General features: G+C 39.9%; 2 protein-coding genes across 4 annotated transcripts in view; one reads left to right on the top strand and one right to left on the bottom strand.

The window, feature by feature from the left end:
• Positions 1-9,102: 9,102 nt before the first annotated feature.
• CDKN2C (cyclin dependent kinase inhibitor 2C) lies at positions 9,103-13,983 on the bottom strand. The gene is made up of 3 exons (XM_026498134.4): positions 13,881-13,983; positions 13,285-13,424; positions 9,103-9,854 (listed from the first exon to the last, which is right to left on the bottom strand). Exons 2-3 carry the CDS (start codon positions 13,411-13,413, stop codon positions 9,477-9,479), a joined length of 507 nt encoding a protein of 168 aa, XP_026353919.1. The 5' UTR covers positions 13,414-13,424; positions 13,881-13,983; the 3' UTR covers positions 9,103-9,476.
• Positions 13,984-15,112: 1,129 nt separating this feature from the next.
• Positions 15,113-18,461, top strand: part of FAF1 (Fas associated factor 1) — a 486,729-nt gene continuing 483,380 nt past the window's right edge. Inside the window, exons 1-2 of one of the 3 annotated variants that reach the window (XM_048220345.2) lie at positions 15,113-17,464; positions 17,729-17,769. The gene's annotated coding sequence lies outside the window, so the exon portion shown is untranslated. The remainder of the gene's footprint in view (positions 17,465-17,728; positions 17,770-18,461) is intronic. The other 2 variants (XM_057310649.1, XM_048220346.2) reach the window with 2 other exon arrangements.

Here is an 18,461-nt window from a genome sequence, read left to right on the forward strand (position 1 = left end):
AATCTATTAAGTGGCTATAATGATGAGTACTTAATATGCGATTGTTGAATTGACTGATATATAGTAATTCTCCTGAAAGATCTTTCCATCTGGCCATAATGAAGTTAAAGAAGACATGGGTTTGTATCATTATGCTATAAATTACTAGCCTGTGATTATGGGAAAGTTACTCAGCATCATTAAATCTGGATTTCCTGTTTTGTAAAATGCAAGAATAAAGCCCAGTCCATGAGAGGGGTTATGAATATTAAGTTAGGTAATACAGATACAAAATAATAAATATTGATTTATTAACATGCTTGATTTTGTTCCTTTTCTCTCACCTTTTACTGAAATGTAAACTGAATTAGTATATGCATAAATTAAGAGGTTCCCAAAAGAAAAGACATTTATTAAAGTATCCCCTATTTTCTTTATATATATACAATTTAATAACCTACTAAATGATGACAAAATTCAATTCAGCACTTTTTATATGCTAACATATTCATAACTACATTAAAATATCTTCAGAGAACCATCTCAGATCAATTATTATCACACTTCCTAAGGAGGGAGCTACTTGTTTTTTAGGATGTTCATATCTCTTTTATAAATATTTAGTATTTTATTCCCTACAATATTGGATAAGAAGGCAGCAATCTTTTAATCTAATTAAAAGGGATTTAAATATTTTTTCTTACATTCTTTTCCCCAAATAAACAAGATTATGATGTGAGACAATTTTTCTCCTGGTTGGTTTAATATCATTGTTGTTGTATAATATGAATGCTATATCTGAATTTTATGTTTTGATCTAACTTCTCTTCAGTCTATTCTGTTGCTGAATAAAGAGAAACCTCGCAACAGTCATACAGAGTTCTTTTGTTTAAATTCTACATATTTAAACTTAAAACAATGATACAAAATATTACTTTAGAAATATCAAATTAATTTTACATTGATCCTAAATATAATCTGGGGTTTTTTTTTGTAGAAGACAAAATGTTGCTACTAAACATTCCCATATCTTCATCTTAATAACTCAAGAAGGACATTTTCCTTAGAAAGCACGATCTTTAAAATTCTTTTATGTTGCTAAGCCACATTTACTTGCTGATTTTACAGTATGGTGCATGATATTTCAACAGGATCTGATGAACTAAAAAGGTACCTTGGAGTATTTTTTGTGTGTGAAAATTTTAAAAATTAGAATATTAATAAGTTTGTGTTGTGTATTTTATAGATACAAGTCATATGTTTGAAGAACTGTTCATTTTACATCTTTAAAACATAAGCCTTTCGTAAGAAATTGAAACCATTTATCTTCAGCTGATGTTATTATGTGCAGTTCTTTTTTATGTTGTTACATTAATGTTTTCCCTGTGACATCTGTGATGTCCTTCTGGATGCAAAAAAATATATATCTCTTCTTTTAAGTACCTTTGAATAAAGTTATTTGCTTTCCTAGTAGGTACATTGTGTATTTAAACAACTATAGACAATGTATACCAGGCTCAGAGCCATTTTGATTACTCTTAAGCAAATTAGCCAGCATTCAGTCAATTCAGTGCTCTCTCCCTTGTGGCCCTACTTGGGTTTCACATTAAACAGCCCCTCAGTCTAGCCCAGATGTCCAACTGTATCACTCTCCCTTTCAGAATGGTGCTGAACTTGCTCTTTTGGGACAGAATATGTGTCTGTTGCATATAAGTAAAACATAATATATATGTAATTTTAAAATATGACTGTGAATAGTAAGTGGTTATTTTCTAGCTATATGTTTTAAAAGCATTAAGCAAGTGAAAGGGTAGAAAACGTCACTGGGAACTGTAAAATTATCCATACCAAGAAAATTAACTTGTTTATATTTCCCATGGTGGTACAATGAAAAAAAATTTTGATCTTGTTCACCTTGCTTTTGAATTCTTGGGCAGATATCTTTTTACTGGTCTTGTTTTGTCCTTGCTTTTGGATTAGTTAGCAAATTGCCTATCATGTAATTGAAATTAAATTAACCTACAGTCATGGCTATCTAAAACAGTTTAAGTATCCATTTTTCCTCTTGTCACTAGCACGATTCTATTTCTATTATTTCAAATTTGAGTCTATTAATTATGGATGTTAAGTCGCTTTCATATATATTTGCCTCATGACAAGAATTTGAAACAATAAGCTAGGTAGAACTAGGACCTGCACCAGTATTTTCAGTTTTCAGATTTTAATTTATATTCTTCCCTGGATCATTAATGAAAATGATTTCACCTATGTCTTAAAAAATTATCAGCTAACATTTCTATAGCAGATCATGATTTTATATCTTAAAATAGTAATATGAAGTGAATTGATACTATTTGTTCAAAATATCTATTTGATCAGTAGTAAACTTTAGTTTTTAGAAATATCTAAACATGCACACATTTACATAAAAATACCCATATAGGACAGGACCACAAAGTATTACTTTGAATACCTGCATGATAACAACTATATGCTTTTAGATAAACTTAGAAAACTCTGGTCCGTGTGCCAAGTGCAAAATTTAACTGTAAAATAGTGATCAGTATAATTAAAATGTACAATATACCAGTAAGAATAATTTATTTTAAAAAGCCATTGCATTAGATTTGATATCATAGTGGTACAATGATATTTTGTGCCTTCATATTTTTCTATATCAACATTTTAACTTTTTATTAGCTAAAACAATTGGTCTTATCTTAATATGGCAAAATAAAACATATTATTTTCTGAAGACCAGAAATTTAAGATTTTCTAGATCTTGATCCTGCACCAAAAGTCTTTGCATATGTCAAAATATTAAATAGGTTTTAAGATTCCAGCAAATTTATATTCAAAACATAATTACACACTTGCTGTAACCTAACGTCCACACTTTTCTTCACTTAGCATTATTTTAAATAAAATACAGATTGAGAGCTTTTTCACTTATAGGCCTATGATAAATTTAAATTCATGGGAATAACAATTACTTTTTAGCATCACAACATATGAGTTTTAAAGGTGAAGTAATGTTTGTGAATAGAGAAAGAGATGGCTGAGGGAACAGGAATAAAGGAGAATTGGAAACCTCTTTCTACATGCTATTTTTGTCCATCACCTAAAATGTGGAGGCAAAAAAATATAAAAAGTAAAGAAAAAAAAGAGGGGGCCAGCCAAAAATATGGGTGATTATGCAGTGCAGTGTTTTTTAAAAAGAGCTACTGTGTTTTAATTATATTTTACTTAGCAGTGGAAAAGAGATTCTGCAACAATTACTCCTATAACTAATAAAGATCATTATATATTATTATCTTGACAGTTAAAAATCATACCAGAATACACACTGTTGCTTATTTTGAGTATTGAGATAGGAAATACTATACTATTAATCATCATCAAATGTTGCTTACTTTAATAATTTGATTCCACTTATTCTTCCAAAATGTGAAGTTTTAAAAATTTAATCTTGAATCATCACTACACTATAATAACTGATTTGCAAATTAGTTCTTCTAGGACTTTCAAATGTTAACATTCAATCATATCTTTCCTAAGTTTTGACATAAGAAGAAATGCATGTTCCTTTTAAAATGGTCTGTATAGGTTTGGTCTGAAGTTTTTAGATTAGCAGAATGGACATCAGAACGCTGTTGCATCATTGACAGTCACTTTTTAGCAAATATATCTGAAGGAGAAAACTATGGAACAAGAACTATTTGGGCCCAAATGGCTTTTACAATAGTTCCAAAATGTAAGACAAAGAGGTACTGTTACATTAGCTGTACACAGAATAGCCAAATTATAGAATAACTATTCTTAAAGACCAGTGAGTTATTTTTTACTTTAGGAAATCATGTTTCCAAGGCATAAATTTTAAACTCAGGGCAGACTTCTCTATCAGCAAGTTGTGCACATTGTACATTTAGAAGAAACAGGGGAGTAGACTGTATTTTAATATGGTTGTGATAATTTGGTTGGATTTCCAAATTAAAATTTTAACATTATAAGATGTTGTCAGTTTTGCTTTATAGTGAACTATCACTATATATAACTAATCTGAAAAACTAAGGCATATAACTAAAATAAAATTAGTCGGCATGATATTGCTTTATATGGTCAAGATAAAGGACCTATTTTTTCCTAAGTAACTACTGTACTGATTAAATATAAAGAAGGGCAGAAGCTACCTCTCCAAACATGTGAGTGATTTTTTTAGCTTTTCACCTATCAATTTCAGAAACTATCCCATTATTTTCATGTTAAAAGATAATTAATATCACTTTAATTATACCAATTAAGTGTGTTTGAAGTCTAGGTAAATCATTTCTTCTTTCATAGTATTGGTTATATGTAGGATTTCTTCTTAGTACACAAAAGAAATGACGGATAGTTTGGATAAGGATTGGTGGTTTTTTTACTTCCTCCGCAAAAGAGCTGATATTTTTGGCCGACTCGTTTTTTGGGGGGAGGGGGGTGAGAGAAGAGAAAAAGGCTGTACGAAGAATTATAGAATAGGCCTACACTAAAATTCTTCCTTGACCATTGAGGATGGGGGCTGGGAGAAAGAGAGGTGAGGTGGATTAACTGAAGTGTAATAATGTCAGTGTAGGTTTGTTTTTGTTTTGGTTTTGGGTTTTTTTTTTTTTAATGTGCAAACTCTTTTCCCGTCTCCTGTCCCCCTCCTTGTATGTGCTGGTACCCCTGGACCGTACAGAAGCCATTTTAGAACTCAGGAAGCAAAATATGTGAGTTCCACTTGTGCTTTTGCAGGTGCTGTGGTGGCAAGGATAACCTTTGCTCACTTGCCGGGTGTGTTACCATGCTGTTATTTAGTGTCTTTGAGAATTAAAGACAGTACAGAAAATTCCAAACCCACATCCTAACACCTGAAGCTTGCACAATGTTTCTGTAGCAGATGGCAAAACATTTCACTCGAACCTTAATTTACCAAGTCACTATCCAGATCTGGAGAGTTTTTAGTCTTTGAGACACCGCTTGAAGATTCATACTCAATATTCGGATCTATTCCAGGTAAAAACAGAACAAGAAGACCCCCTTCTAGGTGTTTTGCACACCCGGGCCCCACCCAAAGTGCCGGCGGGCCTCCAATCTCTGTATTTCGCGCTGAGGGTCTTTCCGAAAGAACGTGCATTTTCAGTCCTGGACGACTAGTAGTTTATAGGGGGGTGGAGGGGAAGCAACACCACAGGGCAAATTCCCGAATAGTCTAAGGGGCTGAGAAGCCCGAGGTGCATTTGCCTCCTCGCACTTGGACGCGAGGCTCGGAGCCCGGCTGTCCTCAGCTGTCACGGGGGGAGGAGGAGGGAGTGCTGGCATTGGCATTGGGCGTGGAGTTGCTCCAGCCGCCGCGCCGCGTCCCGCCGCCAGCTCACCTCTGCGGAGAGCTAGGCACTCACCGGCCCGCCTGCCCCTGCTCCCACGTCGCCCTCCGGCCCCAGTCCTCAGGCACAGGTCGCCGGAACCATCCAGTGGGATGGCCGCCGCCTCCTCAGGGACCGCTGCCTGAAGGCCAGGGCCGAGGGACCCTGGCCGCCCCGGTAGCCCGTAGCTCCCGAGGCTCTGTGGCAGCGGCGGGCAGGCGCCGGGGCTCTCTCCCCCTCCCCGCCCCCAGCTCCCGCCTCCTGCCCGCTGCGCGGTGCGCCCGCTCGCCCCAGCCGGCTGGCGCAGCAACGCACACACTCACTCCGAGGGCGCCTCCAAGGTTACCCGCGGGGTGGGGGCTGGGGCAGGCTCCGGCCACTGGCCTTCTCCGCTGCTTTCCTATTGCCGCGGCCCTTCCGCCGCTCCAGAGAGACCGGGATCCAAACCCCAAAGCAGAAAAGGCTCCAAAGTCCGGGGAGGGAAGTCGAGCTGGGAGGCAGACGGGCGTCCGGGCGGGGGGCGGCCTTAGTTGGCTCTGGGCGCCCGGAGAGCCGGGTCAGGCGAGGTCGCGGCAAGAGGGGGCTGTGGCTCCGGCTGGCGCGCTCTGGGCCACGCAGCCTGGGCCGGGGGCAGCGCGCAGGGGCTGCAGGCAGCACCGAGGCGCCCGAGACGCCCCGGGCCCGATGGGGGGCAGAGACTAGCGGGCGGCCAAACCTGCCGAGGAAACTAACTAAATAAAAGGAGACTGTTATTTAAGGCGCGGAAATTTGAAATATTTGGACAGGAAGAGAAAAGAAAAGAAACCTTAGAGAGGGAGGGAAAAGAAAAAAAAAAAAAAAACAACGCGAGCTAACGGTTTTGAAACTCCCCCACCCCCACGCCGGGCTTTTCTGCGCGCCCTGAGGGAGCTCTGGGCTCAGCTTCCTCACTGGGGAGCCGGAGCTGCCGTTGGCGTCTGGAGAGTTTCGAAGGGACAGAAAGGATGTCTTCGCAGCCCCTGCATAGACGGCTTGGCTTAGGTTGGCCAGGGGCAGAGCTTTATTCCCGGTCTCAGGCTGGAGGATTGTCTCCCGCCTCTCTGAATAGGTCCCTCCGTGGATCTGCTCTTCTTTCTTTCTTTCTTTCTTTTTTTTTTTTGGAAATGCCGTGTAAAATCAAAACAGTCTCGAGATAGCAAGACCGGGACTTCTCCCCCGCCCCCCCGGAGTCTTTCAATGAAGGTAGCTTAGGGCAGTCAGGAAGGCTGACCGTACGACCCTTTCCCGCTCCAGCACTGTGATCTTCCAGCGCTTCTGGACTATTACTTCTACCCCCCGGCAAAAGCCGAAAGCACCTTTTTGGGAACTGAGATTTCGAAACCAGTCCCGGGCTACGGATTCCACAACGTTCGTTTGATCAACATGATTAGGAAAGTGTATAATACTACCAATTGAATTGCTTTCCTGGGATAGAATTATTTTATCTATTTATTACTCACCCAGGGTGGTGTGTGTGTAGGAGCTCATCACCCCAGTGTGAGATGTGTAATGTTTATCAGAAAAATATTGATTCACTACCGAAATATGATAAAATGAAGTTTGCCCAGTGGCTCAAGAACCAGAATGTGGCCTGAGGTGCTATTAGTGCCCCTCTCCTCCCCCAGGTATAAGCTTGAATTCAATTTACTGGGCAAAGGCTGAACTCGAGTTTCCAGAAGTGGATGCGGACGCAGTGAAGAACTGAATTTGAGAGCGCATCCCTGTTTAAGGATCCTCCATCCTTTATATAGCGTTGTCTCCTGGGGTTCTGATCACTCTATCAATTTGCGCTTGCCGCTCCACTCTGCATCTGAATTAAGTTAAGACCCTTCTCTACCTCAGCTCGTTACAAATTAATCCCATTAAACTCAGCAGCACGTTTTCTTCCATCGTATACATTTCAACGCATTCAAAGTCTTGCTGAATATTGTCGAGGTTTTTGAGAGATTGAATAATGGCTTTTCATATTTCCTAGAGGGGGGCCACATAACTCATTTCTAAAATACTTAGATTAGTAAAGCTATTTCCTGCGAAGAGCCAAAGAAATGTGCCAATGTTTTAATGCTTAGCAAATTCTAGGCTAATGAAGAGAGAGCTCCCACTCCCCTTACTGTGCTCCAACCGCTCAAGAACAAAAAACTGTAGTACTTCTCTCCGGCTTTATAGACACCCTATGCCTTTAGATTTGAAATTTCTAAAGAGTCATTTTAATGCTGAAACTTGGATACTGAAAAGTTAATTAAACTCCACTTTAAATTCAGAAATGTCCATCTTTACAGTTGCAACTTGTAAAAGGGGTTGTTTTTATTTTTTAGTAACAGGCTTGTGTTTAGAAAGTATTCAGATTTCCCAAGCAGTGTATTTTGTATACTGATTCTGGTTTTAAAATCCAAAACACAACACTTTTTCCTTCAAAACATCCCAATTTCTACTTTTTTCTAAACTTTAAAATTAAATATTTTAAATTTAATTTCATGTTGCTGTCAAAAATGAATTTATTCAGTAATTTGTGGTTAGGGATGGTAGAAGGTGATGTCTTATTGCACTCAAGGAAGGTGAACTTTAGTGATAAATGAAAAGGATTAAACTTTTTTTCCTATATTCTTTTATACTATCATGGAAAATAAATTATTGAAAACCACTTGCCTGCGACCATTCCAATCCTTGTTAGGGCAGGCATCAGAACCATGCCCTTCAATAAACCTTGAAGTATTTTGTTCTTTTTGGAGCCAGGGCAGGGAGCTTATAAAGCAAAAGGAGGGAGCTTTCATATAAAACATCTTTGTTCATGTCGGAGATGATGAATAAAGTATTTATAAATTTATAAATGGTAACTGCATTGAAATCCTTTGGTGAAAATCTTTAATTAAAAATAAAGTAGTAGATGCTGGACAATTCTCTTGGAAATTCGATGTTTCTATTTCACTCAAAAATTTTTTTTATTTTTAGCTAAATGTATTCTCAACAAGATTTTATAAGCCTTTACTAAAAAGTTTTGTGGAAATCAAGTACCATATATAGGAGTGGCCTATTTATTTATTGTAAAAGTTTCTATATTTATTATACTGCAGTTAAGACCCTTACATGTATATATAATTAGTTATGACCTTTACATGTAATTTCTATATTTTTTCCTTGCTGTACTTTTTATCCCCTAAAAATTTGTTTCTGCATTATATTTTAAGACTTAACATTTTGTAATGTTACATTTCCGACATGCAGGGAGAAAAAATGTGATAGTATACTTATGGTATAATTTTGGGAAATGTATTATTTAACCAATTGTTTCACTTCGTGACCTATAAAAAAAAACAACTAGTGGGAAGCACTTTTAAGGCGGCGTTGTCTTTTAAAAGTGACTTTTAGAGCTAATATATGTTTTCAGATCGCTACTTCTGAAGCCTGTTTTTCAACTATTTAACTTTGAGGAAAGGGGAAGATTGAACATTAGGAAAAATTCACATTGAAATAACTTCAGGTCTTCAAAAAATGTTGTCCTTATTTTGTTGTGAAGCAGAAATACAAGGCGCCAAGTAAAATCTTTGGGGGGAGGCATGAGGAAAGAAAGAATAACTGAATCATCAATAGAGTATGTCTAGTTTTTTACTTGGTCTACTTTTCTAATGTTGAAACTTACAACATTGTGATCTTTTAGTACACTTCTCCTTAGCAAGTGGCAATTATGTGGGGGTAATAGAGTGGAAATCACAGAAAAACATTGTCCTGTTTTGAAAAAGTGTTTTAATTACACAAAAGAAGCATCAGGACAGGCCATTTTTAAAACAAAGTCTCTTAGGTTGGGTTTTGAGACTGGCAAAGGGAGAAGCAAGGAAAAAGTCAAGGCAAGATAACATATTCAGGAGAAAGCCAAAGCTATTTGCAATTACATGTTAGAACTCAGGATTTTGCAGGTGAAAGGATGTTGCTTAAATATATTCATAAACCTGTAGTAAGATTTCCATTTTACAGTCTGAGAAGATTTAACTAGGTGCTTAAAATATGACAGAACTGAATTTTAACAAGTTATAGCAAAATAGGAGAGCCAACCAATTAACTGACAAAATAGAAGGCAGTGTGGGAGAGCCCTCCCCACATTCATGGCAAATTTGAAGCTCCCTCCGCCTGGTTTCCCTCCATCAGGCTAACGACCTCGTTCCTCCGGTAGAGCCTGGCCAAGTCGCAGGCGGTGTCCCCCTTATGGTTCCGATGCCCCACTTTGCTGGCGGTGTGCTTCACGAGGAACTCCACCACAGGGAGGTGGCCTTCTTTGGCAGCCAAGTGCAAGGGCAGGTTCCCTTCATTATCCTCGATGTTAACATCAGCTTGGAACTCCAGCAAAGTCTGTAAAGTGTCCAGGAAACCTGCTCTGGCTGCATCGTGAATGACAGCGAAACCAGTTCGGTCTTTCAAATCGGGATTAGCACCTCTAAGTAGTAGTCTCCTGGCAATCTCGGGATTCCCAAGTTTCATAACCTAGGAAGGAAGAGAAAACGGGAGAATCCTTCAAGTGTTCCTACAAGACTATTTTAAAATATCCATCTCTTCTATTTATATAACTTTATTTTTGGTGAAAGTGCTTGGGGAAGACACACCTGGTGGGGTCTGAAGGGTTCAATTGCAGGAAAGAAAGTACTAGTAGGTAAAAGTAGAAGAAGACCTCTAAAAATTGAACTTCTATGTTGGAATATCTTAAATGGGCCCAAAAGTAGGATAAATTGATCAATAAAATAGAACTAGTCCAACTTGTAGAACATTCACCCACAAACTCAGTTTCCTCTCTCCCATGAATAGTTGTGTAATTTCATGAATTTATTAAAATAGAAGAAATGGAATTTGAGAATCTCTTGTTTGCTTGCTTATGCTCATAAAACATAAAACCTGGGTTATTAATTCTGAAATATCAAATGTAAATAAAATTTATTTTCTAAATAGCTACTGAAAAGAAATAAGGACAGTGAGTTTCTTTAAACCTCCAAAGAAGTGTTTCCACACATCAGACTCCACCACCTAGTATAAAAATGATCTATTAAAACACCGGAGCTGTTATTTTCTTAAATTATTAATTTTCACAAGTTCTCTCCGAATAGATAAAGCTCAAATTTCCAAGTGTTTTTTAAAAATATTTTTTCTTTGGAAGTTATTTCATATTGGCTACCGGGTGTGTTCGGTGCTTAGAATCCTTCACCTCAAATTTTAAAATGTTACTGATCGTTAAGGTGTTAAATAATCAATGGTGTTCTACATTGCTTATGATACTGATTTATCTAAAGCTAAGTTCATTATATGCCATGTATTAGGAGATAATTGCATGGCAACCAATCTTGAAAAGAATGAAACAGTTATCCTACTCTACTACTTACTGTTTCTTAAAGTTCTAACTAGCTTCCTGATTTTTAAGTGAGCAAACAAAGAGAAAATAAGATATTTAATGTGTATTTTGAGACAGACAACTCTGTTTTGTGTTTCGAGCGCATTTAATAATCAACTGGTGATGCCATCTTATTTCCTTTTGCAGTTATTATCAGGCATTTAGGAATAGCTATTTGTAAACTGCCAAAATTTTAAAAGTAAGATTGTGGTATTAAAATTTGCTGTCAACATACAAATAATTCACATGACAAAGACTTATCTATTATTTGAATCCATTTCACTCTAATAGGGGTCTCTGTTAAGCTCTTATAATTATAAAATGTAGAGCAGCATGCAATTATATAATACATATAATTTAGTTGTGAAAAAAAAATTGAGTCTCATTAACATGCCAGAAAATAGTTCAGCATTTTAACTGGTTTCATTTATATTTAGGTATATTCATAATAACCTGAATTTATTATAAATAGATTACATAGTAGACACTCAAATGTTTGTGAAATTAAATATCCATTGAAAAATACATACAAAGTTGATCTATCTCTTTAAACTGTTTATTTAAAAAATAATCACAAATTAAGTGACAAAACATATTTAGAATGAAAAATATTTTATAAATGCAAACTATATAGATGGCTAAGATATTACGCTTCCCTGTTGATAAAACCCTGCTGACTTGGCCCTTTCTTTGGGGCAGTGGTAAAAATGATACATAATTTATTTTTTGAGAATTTCAATAAAATATACTTTTTGGTTAAGAATGAGCACAATCTAATTTTTGCCACATCTACCGCTAGAGATTAAGTCACATTTAAGGACCTGGACTGGGAAAAATAAGGGACAGACACCTTGGATCTTTGTAAAGCAAATGTGCGATTAAGGCCTTTGATATTATCCTGATTGAAAAGCTTACACTAGGAAGGGGGGGAAAGCTTTTGCAACTGAGTTAAACGAACATAATTGTAGAAGAAAATTTGCCATCTTTCACAGAAAATAATAGTAATATTGGAAATTGTTTTGAAAGAAAGTTCTTTCTTGAGTTGTGACGCAACTTCAGAGTCAGGATTATACATACTGAAAATAAGCCTTGAGACTCCTGTTTGTGTATGTTTCACTATATGTACTAGGGTTAAGCCACAATAAGTGGGTGTTAGTATATTGATAAGTGTGCTTAATATAAACAAGATTGAAAAGCTGCATTAAAAATGCCAAAACTTTTTTTGTCAGTATTAATCTCCCAGTCTTCCTGTTCGTCAAAACTCCTGTAACATCTTATTCTGAACATGGGTTAAGTTGCTCATTCTTTGTGAGATTTATATAATCTTCTGGGTTTTCAATATGAAACTTTTCAATGTGTTAAATCTGTAGCATTGTTATCACCATCAAACCTATTAAAAACTACTAGGTGGACAAAGAAAAAAAATTCCTTATTCCACAGAATCTACCCGAAATAACAAGATTAAATAATTTAGTATCTATGCATAAACTTCCTTAATACTGAAATTTTTGCAAGGTTAGTATATTGTTTTAAAATGCACAGACTGAACTTCGTCTGTTAATAGTATACCTCCTGCCACTTAAATTTCTAATTCTTTTAAGTAAAACAAAGTATTTGTCTAAAACCTTGTCCCCAGTGGATTTCCAAAAACAGCTTCAAGTGTTGCATTTCCGAATAAGAATAGTTCATAAGAATACCATCAGAACTCTGATAAAGCAACTATTTGAGACTACTTGGCCATTTTTCCGTTTCTAAGCCTTTCAACTAAGTTACATGATAACTAACATTCAGAGGAGGAAAAAAAATATCAGGTACAATACTTGGCAGCTGGACATGTTTCATTTCTTGCTTGTAAATCTAATTACTGAAAATTAGAACATACCACCGCATGACCGCAGAGACAAAAATACTACAAACTGAGCTCTGATTAGAAAATTCAACTTTGTATTCCTCCTCAATCCTGAATGGGTGGATGGTATTACATTAACTGTGAAATGTACATCCTGTCCCCGTGCCCAGGCCACCCATTCCAAATGAGGAAAGGTCGTTTGTCAAAACTTGAAGTATTTGAAGGAAAAACACCCTCGCCAGTAGTCAGGAAAATTAACGTTAAAGTCAATTATTGGAGCAAAGCGCGGAAACCACTAATAGCAGTGTATTTACTTCAAATAATAATCATAATAATGTGTTTACAGAGCTGTCTTAAAACACATACACACACACACACACACACATACACACCTCAGCGCCGCTACGGCTACTTTTAAATCCCTACCGTCACAAAAACAGTCCAAAAATTAAGACCAAACCTGGAAACCATTTGATATCGAAGATGTTACTGAATTTGACGAGTTTGTTCAAAGTACGTCATTTTGGGGAGTTGGATCCACTTAAAGATATAAAATATGGCAACCAACTAGGCTTTAAAAACAGTGAAATTTTGTACCCCTGAAAGCTTAAAAGCCGTTATTACAGAAACCCGGGTCACGTAGGCAACATTGTTGACCTGTTTTCCCCACCTCTCTGGATACCAACCTGCAGCGCAGTCCTTCCAAATCCATTTTGTGCATTGACGTTTACATTATTTTGCAACAAACTAGTAAGTTGCTCTAGGTCCCCCCTGGCAGCTGCAGACGCCAACTCGTTCCCCCAAGGCTCGGCCATTCTTTAGGGTCCTGACGATCGGGAAAAGATGAATTAGTTGTTTTTCTTTTTCCCCTTTCCTTTGCTCCTAACCAGGCTGCATGATGGCATCGGAGACTGACAGAAGGACTGGGATGGTTAATCTGGAGTAGAGCTTGGTAGTAAATACTAGTAAGATCTGCCTGCCAAAAGCCCGCCCCTCGATTCACACGTGATTATTCAGCAAAACTGAGCCATTGGAGAGGGGCTCCGCTTCTCGCTTTTTAGCTTAACCCCTGTGAAGAATTCTGGTGACTCAACAGAAAGACACACAGACATATATATATATTCCTGGCAAATTACTCTGGACGTAAAATGTAGGCAGAGCTGTCACGTATCTACACTACAGATCTCTGAGGAATGTGTGCGGAGACTTAAGGGACTAGATCAGGGCACAAAATACCGCGGAAGAAAAGACATTTCGGGGGAAAGAAAAGGCATTAACCCACCCTTGTTCACGGTGGTGACTTGAACCGCGCGAGCCAGAACCGCTGGGGCAGGTCCTCGGAGGGGCTCGGTCTCCATCCGTCTCACGGAAGGGGTAGTCCTGAGTCCTCCGCTGCAGGGAGAGCGCCGCGGTGGCTGGATGCTGACGTGCTCCGGAGGGTTAAAGATGATCGCCAAAGGCAAACGGGAGTAGCAGTTCCGTGGCCCGCAAGTTATAGTTCTTAACGACTCTTCAGTGGCCTCCGCTTCTCAGGAGGAGCTTTTATTCGCGTCCGGGCCGAACTGCTGGCTAACGCCGCTTGGGAAGGCTCCGTAGCCCGCCCGCTGGGCTGCCGCAGCCCCGCGGAGCCTCAGAGGCCGTGGGAGCCAGGCTTGGAGCGCGTCTCCGGAGACGGCCGGGCGCGCGGCGGGCTCCGGGCAAGTCGGTCATGCCGGCCCCACCAGGTCCCGGGACTCCCAGTAGCGTGAAGAAAGAAGCGAGTGATGCGGGAAGCGTCTATGGGGCCCGGACTGCCGGAGCAGCGCGCGGCAGCATCGCGGTTGCACAGGGCAGCCCACCGGTAACTTCCCGCCTACGACCAAGCCAGTTCAGACTTCCTACTGTAGACTCTCATTGAGCTGCCGCCGCCGTCTTTTCCTTCCTTTCCCAGTTTTCTGGGGGCCTCCGGAGATCGGGAGCGACCAGAGAAGCGCAGGCCAAGGTCTGAGTATGGGGAGTCGCCACAATGTCAGAGCGCAGCCAGTCCCGCCGCCCTCTCGGCGAGAGCCCAGCGGCTCCAACACCCGGTGCCACTTCGCCAACCTCTCGCAGTCCCCCGGCCTGTGTCCCCAGCCTGTGCCGCCGACAGGGCAGCGGCCGCCAGCTAACTGCGCCCTACAGCCGAGCCGGGCAGCGCTGCTTCCTCCAGAGCCGCAGCGCTCCCAGTGACAGTTTCTTTTGTAGCTGGTCCCCCCAAATCGCCGGTCCCTGCTCTCTTCACCCCTACAGACACTTGTGCGTTGTCCTCCTTTGAGCTCTTTTCCTTCCCTCCCTCCCTGGCTTCTTTTTTCGCTCAAACAATTGCTGCTTCTGTTACCGCTGCAGAGACGGTGCCGGTTTCTTCTCTCTTTTTTCCGACCTCATCAGCTTTTTTTGAAAAGAAAAAAATTGAGCGCTTTTTGAGTTGAAAAACCCGCCCCCATTTTAACGGCAGAGTTTTAAGGAGGCTCGGCTGAGTTGCAGCGCCGCGGGAGCGGGAAGGCCGGGCACCGCCCACGCCCCGCCCACTGCCCAGGAGGCGCTCGCGCTCGCGGACTCGCTCGCTCCGCCCCCTGCCCGCGCCCTTTCTCCCGCCTCGGCGGTCCCCACCGTCCTCCCTGCATCTCAGGCGCTGGTTCCCACCCGCCCGCCCCGCGGCCAGTCCCCAGCTGTATCGGCGTTCTGTCCCGCGGAGCCGGGTTTGGCCTCCTCAGGCTGGCTGTCGAGATGGAGTCTACGACACGAAACCCCGGACTCCTGGAGCCCGGGGGGGCGGGTGAGGGGGAAGAGGCTTGTTAATTAAGACGGCTGCGGAGAGCGGCAGGGCCTTAGAGGCTCGGCGGCGCTGGCTGCTGGAAGGCGGAGAGCGAGCTGGCGCGAACCAAGTTTTCCCCGGCCCTGGCAGGGCAGGCCGGCTCGCCTCCGCGCTCCCCCGTTAGGCTCTCGAAGTTTGGGCGGCCAGGCCTACCGCTGCCGCCTCCTCCTCTGGGGCGCGTTCTGTGTAAACTCCGCAGCCTTTTCTCAGTCCCCGGCCTCGGCCTCGCACCTGCCAGATCAATGCCCCGGGTCGTGGTGGGCAGAGGTGGCCGTGGGGGTGGAGGAAGAGACCCGGACTGACAGCGAGAACAGTGCTCAGAATAAGCAAACGTCTTTAATAGACTGACTTTTACGAAAACTAGAGACATAGTATAGGGAAGAAATCATGACGAACTCTGAACTCTTAATGTTTCAGGGACGAGAAACTGAAATATTCCATTTCTTCGGGAAAAGGGAGAGAAGCAATTAACTTTAAAGCTAAATTTACAATAATTCTTGGGAAGCTTTTCTAACAAGGCCATTTCTTTATTGCCAAAGTTCTCTCTTTTTCTACTTAGATGGGGCTTGTTTTTTGGGGGGAGGGAAGGGTGTCTAAATGTAAAGGGGTAAATAGTCTGTTCCCCAAACGTTTATTTCAGTCATCCGAGACACCAGTTGTCTGTACTTTTAACCTCCTCTTTTAGCTATGTAAGATTAATTAACTACTGGTTTCTATATTTTTTGCTCTTAAAAATACCCAGCACGGTTACATGATGCACTCAGTGGTCAAAATGAAACCAAGCAAAAAATGACAAGTGGTCTAATCAGAGCCGGCCTGTAGTAAGCATATCCTCCAGCAACATCTGTACGCAGCCCCTTGAAGTATAATGGGAGTATTAACAACAAAACACACCAGAAACATCTGGATAATCATCTAGCAACAGATTGGCTAGTAGGTAGACGGAGAGCTGAAACTGGGAAGAATCTGGCAGTGTTTCCTTTAACAGAAGTGTTGAGGAAAAAAATAACTAGAGCTCTTTTCTTAGGTAACTGAACTTGAATTGTGAATCAAGTATGAACTACAACACCAGAAATTAACTCCTCTCATTTCTTACATGTACTTGGACATTTCAAATTTATGAAGAGTTGCTTTCTGGCATTTATTATGGTTTCTTGCTAAGAGAAGGTATTGTAATGAGGAAGAATCTTAAATTATGCTCGTGTATAAATACATAGTGTTATAATTTTCGTGAAATACTTTTTGCTGAATAACTGAGTAAATAAAATTTATGGTAATTTAAGATGCATACAGAGCTAGATTAAAATTAACTGAAAAGATTTTGATGTCCCATCACCCCACCTCATATGTAAATAAAAACAAAGCCAAAAAATAAGAGTAAAGAAGTCCAAAAAAATTCTGATTTTTCCCCGTGATGACTACTTCAGTGCTTTTGCTGAAAAATTAAAATTTAAATTCTTTAAGGCAAGCTTTTTGGTTTTTAATTCTGGCTTCGCTGGTGCTCTAAAGCATGTGTTAGTCTGCTTATTGTATAAACCACAACTGGCAGCACAGAGGTTCCAGTCTTAGCTCAGAGAGCATAAGTAATCACTATAAAGTACTTCCAATGAAAATCTAATAAAGTATTAGTTCACTGATGTATATTCAAAGGTGAGTATCTCTGCCTTTAATAATTTTACATTCTAATATGGTATATAAGAAAGACCCACAGTTAGGCATTTATTATATTGAAAGAGTGGTTTCTCTTTTAGCATAATAATGACATGTCTTTCAAACACCAAAAAAGAGACTTTATTTTAAATACTAACAGTTATAGAAATCTTTTTTCCCCAGCAGTTCATACCTATTTTAAAGTGCTTATAGAAATAAAATTTATCAGATTATTTTGTGCTTGTCCTCATTGACTCAATTACACGGTTTCTCAATGATTAACTTATGGAAATGCTTGTGTGGTATCTGTAACTTCTTTACCTACTATCAAAGTCTTCCTTTTTGTTGTATTTATAGATCCAACAGAGGTGGAAAGCCCTCAGGTACCTTTTTATCATTTCATAATTGTGACTTAGGCATTTTATTTCTGAGTTTCAGTAGGCTTTTTTATATGGGTAGTCCCACCACTTATGAAAGTCATTTTGTTAAGTAAGTGAATAAATGCCCAGTAAGCAACTCAAAAACTTAAACATAATAGCAAACATTAATATTTGTATATTGCTTTATGGTTATAACATATGATGCCCACATTATTCACTCTTCACAACAACTCTGAGTTAAATATGGTAATTATCCCCATTTTTTAGGTGAAGGAACTGAGGCTTGCAGTGATTGTGACTTAAAGCCAGTAAGTAGTGGATATGGGATTTGGACTCAGATCTTGGGGTCCCAAATCATATGCTTTTCCCATTAGTTAAGAGTCCAGATCAGACACGAGACTCCTAAAGAATTTAAGTCATTGGATGAAATATATTTTTGATTACTCAAGTGTGGATCTAATTCTGTAGTAGCATTAATCTTCTCATGAATTATATTAGAAGTGAGTAGTGTTAAAAAGCTTAATTAACTTAACCAAAGGATTAAGGTTGACACCACCATAAGTTACGTTGTTATCATGTACCCTAGTAATATGTGATGAGGGCACATTCTTCTTCCCAAATCCATAAACAGTATAATTCTGACAAAATTTTATTTATTTATTTATTTATTTATTAAAAAGATTTTATTTATTTATTCAACAGAGATAGAGACAGCCAGCGAGAGAGGGAACACAAGCAGGGGGAGTGGGAGAGGAAGAAGCAGGCTCCTAGCGGAGGAGCCTGATGTGGGGCTCGATCCCATAACGCCGGGATCACGCCCTGAGCCGAAGGCAGACGCTTAACCGCTGTGCCACCCAGGCGCCATAATTCTGACAAAATTTTAGACAAACCCAAATTGAGGGATGGTCTATAAAGTTCCTGACCACTACTCTTCAAAAGTCGAGATAAAAAAACTGTCACAGATTGGAAGAGGTTAAGGAAACATGACAACTATATATAA

The sequence above is a fragment of the Ursus arctos genome, unplaced genomic scaffold (genome assembly GCF_023065955.2).
Source record: "Ursus arctos isolate Adak ecotype North America unplaced genomic scaffold, UrsArc2.0 scaffold_12, whole genome shotgun sequence".
Taxonomy (NCBI): Eukaryota; Metazoa; Chordata; class Mammalia; order Carnivora; family Ursidae; genus Ursus; species Ursus arctos.